The sequence below is a fragment of the Onychostoma macrolepis genome, chromosome 18 (assembly GCF_012432095.1).
Source record: "Onychostoma macrolepis isolate SWU-2019 chromosome 18, ASM1243209v1, whole genome shotgun sequence".
NCBI classification, from domain to species: Eukaryota; Metazoa; Chordata; class Actinopteri; order Cypriniformes; family Cyprinidae; genus Onychostoma; species Onychostoma macrolepis.
The window spans coordinates 19,889,286-19,895,425 of record NC_081172.1 but is presented as its reverse complement, the minus strand read 5'-3'; the positions used below and the strand labels follow the sequence as shown (position 1 = coordinate 19,895,425).

Here is a 6,140-nt window from a genome sequence, read left to right as displayed (position 1 = left end):
GGTGGAGACACAGCTTTCTGACACTGGCCACTACGTTGCGCCCCAACATTCTTTGGTAATCATCAGATTTCATGATACCTTTCACATAGTCAAGGCATCCAGTGCCGGAAGCAGCAAAGCAACCATAAAACATCTTTGAACCTCCACCGTGTTTGACTGTAGGGACTGTGTTCTTTTCTTTGAAGGCCTCATTTCCTTTTCTGTAAACAGTGCCATGATGTCCTTTACCAAAAAGCTCTACTTTTTGTCTCATCTGTCCACAGTACGTTCTCCCAAAAGGATTGTGGTTTTGTCACATAAGCTTTGGCAAACTCCAGTCTTGCTTTTTTTATGCCTTTGTGTCAGCAGTGGTGTCCTCCTGGGTCTCCTACCATAGTGTCCCTTTTCATTCAGATGGCGACAGATAGTGCGAGCTGACACTGTTGTACCCTGTGTTTGCAGATCAGCTTAAATTTGTTTGGAAGTTAATTGGGGGTTCTTTATCCACCATTCAAACAATCCTTTGTTGTAATTTTTCATTAATTTTGCTCTTCCGTCCACATCCAGGCTGTAAACCTCTTGATGATATTGCGCACAGTGGACACAGGAACATTAAGATCTCTGGAGATGGACTTGTAGCCTTGAGATTGTCCATGTTTTTCCACTTTTTTTTTTCTCTCAAAACCACAGACAACGCTTTACACTTCTTTATTTTCTCCATGCTCAGTGTAACACACAACACAAAGTTTGAGTCAACTTTTCTCCATTTTAACTGGTTGCAAGTGTGATTACTATATTGCCCACACCTGTTACTTGTCACAGGTGTGTCTAAATACAAATCACAGGAGCATCACATGCTTGAAAAGCAATTATTTATTACAATTTTGACTAGGTGCCAATCATTTTGTCCAGTCCATTTTTGAGCTCTGTGTGAAAATTTATCAAGTTTGACTTTTCCTTTGTGTTGTTGCAGTGCAAACAAAAACAATAAGCATGTGAATACCAAAACATTTGCAACTGGAACAATTGTCTGAGAGAAGTGTTGCATTTTCTGACAGAATTGCAAGGGTGCCAATATTTTTGGCCATGACTGTACATAATACACAATCTGACTCAAAGTGTATAACAAAATCTTAAAATTCAAGTATAAACAATTTTACAATTTAATACTATTCTGTCAAATTAGTTTGACTCTATTTGCTTGACCCGCCTCATTTCCTGCCCTATGAAGTAACTGACTACATTCACAATCATTCATCCATACTAATTACGTCTATAAATTGCGAAATACTTTATCAGGTCACTTGAATTTGGCAAGTGCAGTAAAACTTAGTCTTTGGGATGTTTATCTTTCTTTACGCACTTCTGCCTTTCTATCATATAAATACAAAAGCAGAAAACACTATTTGCCAAATGATGGGAGACCCTAAGTATCCACTGCTTTCCAAGGATGGAGACATAATCATTGGAGCACTTTTTGTTATCCACACTGAAGTATCATTACCTTCATTTGAGTTTACACAAAAACCTCAGCATGTATTATGCTCCAGGTTTGTTTTTTTATAAAAAGAGCATTTTACATTTACATTTTTATATGTATTGTTTTATCTATCCAAATAATGTATTTATACATACTTTATTGATTCATTGCTTTTTATTTATCTGTTTCTTTATTTAGTTGATTTTTACCCTGATGGTTTAATGTCTTCACAGTGTGAATATAAAAGATCTCCGGCTGGCTCAAACGATGATCTTTGCCATTGAGGAGATTAATAAAAGTAAAAGTTTGCTCCCAAATGTTTCTGTTGGTTATAAAATTTATGATACCTGTGGTTCAAGACTGGCTTCTATGAGTGCAACTATGGCATTGATGAATGGTCTAGAGTTTTCAACAGGAGACAGATGCATCGGACAGCCTCCTATACATGCCATCATAGGAGAAACAGAGTCTTCCAACACAGTGATTTTGTCCAGAACCACAGAACCTTTTAAAATTCCAGTGGTAAGTAGCAAATACAGTAAAATATAATATTGATACTATACTGATATACTGATGTTGTTGTTGTTGTTTTTTTCCCCCCTCATAGATAAGTCCCTCAGCCACATGTGACTGTCTTAGTAATAGGAAAAATTATCCATCTTTCTTCAGGACTATTGCTAGTGATTACCACCAGAGCAGAGCACTTGCATACATAATCAAGCACTTTGGCTGGTCTTGGGTTGGTGCTGTGAACAGTGACAATGACTATGGAAACAATGGAATGGCCATATTTCTGAAAACAGCTGAAGAAGAGGGGATTTGTGTGGAGTACTCTGTGAAATTCCTGAGGACAGAGCCTGAAAAGATTAGAAACGTTGTGGACATCATCAAACAAGGCACCACTAAAGTAGTTGTTGCATTTCTTACCGGTTTTGAGATGAAAAGTCTACTCGAGCAGCTAGGTATTCAGAACATTACAGGACTCCAAATGATTGGTGTGGAGGCATGGATAACTTCAAAAAGTTTGATGACTCCAAACAGTTTTCATGTGTTGGGAGGGTCACTGGGCTTTGCAGTGAGAAAAATTCAAATTGAAGGGTTTGCAGATTATGTTATGAAAGCATTCTGGGACACAGCTTTCCCATGCTCCTCTAATGCTGAATTAAATTGCAGTCGATATCAAGATCTATTTGTGGTGAAAAATTATAATGAAGATGTGCCTGAACAAAGATTTCCAAGCTACGTCTACAAAGCAGTTTATGCTGTGGCTCATTCACTACACAGTCTACTCAATTGCAAAGAACAAGATGGTTGTGAGAAAGGCCTGACAATACAACCACAGCAGGTAAAAAAATAAATAAATATAAACATAAATAAATAAAATAAAACCAAAGGCCCTATTTTTGCCTTTCAATGTGTTAAAATGCTTTAGTTATAATCTTATACTATAGTTATATCTTATTTCATTAGGTGGTTGAGGCTTTGAAAAAGGTAAATTTCACTGTAAAGATGGGAGATCGTGTGTGGTTTGACAACACTGGTGCTGCAGTGGCCCAGTATGAAATTGTGAATTGGCAGCAGAACCTAGATGGATCATTCCAATTTAAATCAGTGGGATACTATGATGCCTCGCTGTCCCTTGATAAGCGCTTTGTGATTAACACTAACAACATAATCTGGGCCAGAGGACAACTGGAGGTAAATGGCAGTAATCTGTTTGTGCAAAAGGGTTTGTTTAAACTGATGGAATGTAATATCAAAATCCTAAAACATTGTTCTGATCTTTATGAAGTAAATAATGAATACATCAATATGTGGGTAAATATGTATTAAAAAAAAAGCATTGCCATCTACAAAGCTCTGCTCCTACGAAAGTAAAGAACAGTTCATGTTGGTTTCCCACACAAATGGTTTACATTTGTGTACTGTTTAAATGATATTAGCTATTGTGGCATTCCTCTTTACAAGTTAAAATAAATAGTTTAAAGATTAAAGCCCCTGCCTAAAGTGGAAAGGAAATAACTATAGTCAAAATTACATCAGATTTGACTAAGTGAACAAAAAAATCCACAGAGAGTGTTGAGTGTTGAACTAAAAGGCAATATTTTGCTAAACCAACTGAGCATTAATAAAGATTTTCTAAAACAGACTTTTCAAACTAGTGTTTTGGTCTGGAGATGTATTCATATTACACTGAATATTTTGTGCCATTTTATGCATCAAAGAAGCACTAGTCTTTTCTGAATAAAACTGACACTTCATTTAATTTTCACTTCAGTATAAATTCAGTATAAATAACTATGTATAATGTGATTTTCCATGTAGAAGCCGAGGTCTGTGTGCAGTGAGAGCTGCCCGCCAGGCACTAGGAAGGCTGCACAGAAAGGAAGACCTCTCTGCTGTTATGACTGTATTCCATGTGCAGAAGGAGAAATCAGTAATGAGACAGGTAATCTTCAGACCATCTCACAGTTTCAAAGATTTCAGAGAAAACTGATTAGTGGCTCATTCTGTATTATTCTTCTATTGTTCAGAATAAAGTTTCTTATCAAAGGAGTTCATAAATAAAACAATTTTATTTTTTTATGTGTAACTACAGTAAACACAACTTCCTTTCCAGATTCAATTAACTGCAAGCAGTGTCCAGGGGAATACTGGTCTAATTCTGAGAAGAATAAATGTGTCTTAAAGGCTGTAGAGTTTCTGTCATTCACAGAAGTTATGGGTATAGTGCTAGTCTTTTTCTCACTGTTTGGAGTAGGATTAACTGTGTTTGTGGCCATCCTGTTTTACAGCAAGAAGGACACCCCTATAGTAAAAGCCAACAACTCAGAGCTGAGCTTCCTGCTGCTCTTCTCTTTGACTCTTTGTTTCCTCTGTTCTCTTACTTTCATTGGTCGGCCCACTGAATGGTCCTGTATGTTGCGTCACACAGCATTTGGGATCACTTTTGTTCTCTGTATCTCCTGTGTTCTGGGGAAAACAATAGTTGTGTTAATGGCCTTCAAGGCTACACTTCCAGGAAATAATGTCATGAAATGGTTTGGGCCTGTACAACAACGACTCAATGTTCTTGCCTTTACACTAATACAGGTTCTTATCTGTGTGCTGTGGCTAACAATATCTCCTCCATTTCCCAACAAAAATATGAAATATTATAAGGAAAAGATCATTCTTGAGTGCAGTTTGGGTTCTACAATAGGTTTCTCTGCTGTGCTGGGATATATTACCCTACTAGCTATCTTGTGCTTCATTTTGGCTTTTCTTGCTCACACACTGCCTGACAACTTCAATGAAGCCAAATTCATCACATTCAGTATGCTCATATTTTGTGCTGTATGGATCACATTTATTCCAGGTTATGTCAGTTCTCCTGGAAAATTTATTGTGGCTGTGGAGATATTTGCCATTTTAGCCTCAAGCTTTGGTTTACTATTCTGCATATTTGCACCTAAATGCTATATCATCTTACTCAAGCCTGAACAAAATACAAAGCAGCATATGATCGGAAAACATCCAGCTAAATTTTTGAAATAAAATAGCTTAGCTATATTATTTCTAGATGCAATTTTTAATAGTGTCGATGTCAGTTTTTTCCACTATATTAAAGAGAAAAAAAAAAAAAAGTGAAGTGATTAATTGCAAAACAAATAAATAATTAAAAGGCTGAGCTATGATGATTACTGCTTTAACAGAAGAGCAAAGAAGGCCAAATCTAATTTTACTGTTTGTGTAATTGCTACTCTACAACATTACAACAAAAAACAAAATAATAACTCGATGTCATAGGGACTGCATAGTACACATGATAAGTCATATGTCTTACAATGTTATTATTATTATTATTATTAATTGTCTCATCACAAATATATTTATTTATTCGCTAGTATATATTCATGGAAATCAATAAATATGTGTTTTTGATATAAACTGTAAAGAAAACTTCATGTTATTTAAGGGAAAGAATGTTTTTGTTTTTGTTTGTTTTTGTTTTTTTGTCCCCCATTAGCTGATAATAATTTAAAGTGTTTTACAACTTAATGACTATTGAAGACTGAAATAAAGACTTTAGTGGCCTGCTACTCTTTTGTCTGTCCCTGTATTTATTCACTTACTTTTTGTATTTTGTTTGAAATCATTGAGTAGGGGTCAAACTGATGTAACAGAAAAGAAAAAAAAAAAAAACACCTTGGGCCAGTGACATGTTGCAACCTGAAAAACAGTCTGACGCAATGACTCCAGTGACTTGTACTTGCCCAGAAGCTAGAGAGGAGTCATGACAAACATAAAAAATGCAAATAAGAAACACTTTAATTGAAGAACAGCTGGGAGCTACACCCAGTAGTGTCAAAAACATGTTTAATTGATTTCAACAACCAAAGCAATGAACAAACAACTGATGTAACCTACTGTTCAGTTAGATCTATCTATCTATCTATCTACCTATTGATCTGGCTATCTATTGATCTACCTACTGTATATGTCTGTCTGTCTGTCTGTCTGTCTGTCTTTTCATTTAACTTACAATCTCTGAAAAGTATGAGGTGCTTTAGTTTAGATGAGTTTAGTGAGTTTTATTTCATTTTATAACAAAGTAAGAAAAAAAAAATACAGAAATGTAAAAAAGTATGTTAATCACGTCTTCCGCAGTTTATAAGTAATTGTATATACTTCATTCAGA

At 35.7% G+C, this 6,140-nt stretch overlaps 1 protein-coding gene across 1 annotated transcript; it reads left to right on the top strand.

Annotated features, from left to right (window-relative positions):
• Positions 1-1,320: 1,320 nt before the first annotated feature.
• Positions 1,321-5,648, top strand: LOC131524316 (extracellular calcium-sensing receptor-like). Its single transcript, XM_058751332.1, has 6 exons — positions 1,321-1,529; positions 1,693-1,981; positions 2,067-2,804; positions 2,930-3,157; positions 3,785-3,908; positions 4,080-5,648. The coding sequence occupies exons 1-6, from the start codon at positions 1,321-1,323 to the stop codon at positions 4,994-4,996; spliced, it is 2,505 nt and encodes an 834-aa protein (XP_058607315.1). The 3' UTR covers positions 4,997-5,648.
• The last annotated feature ends 492 nt before the right edge of the window (positions 5,649-6,140 follow it).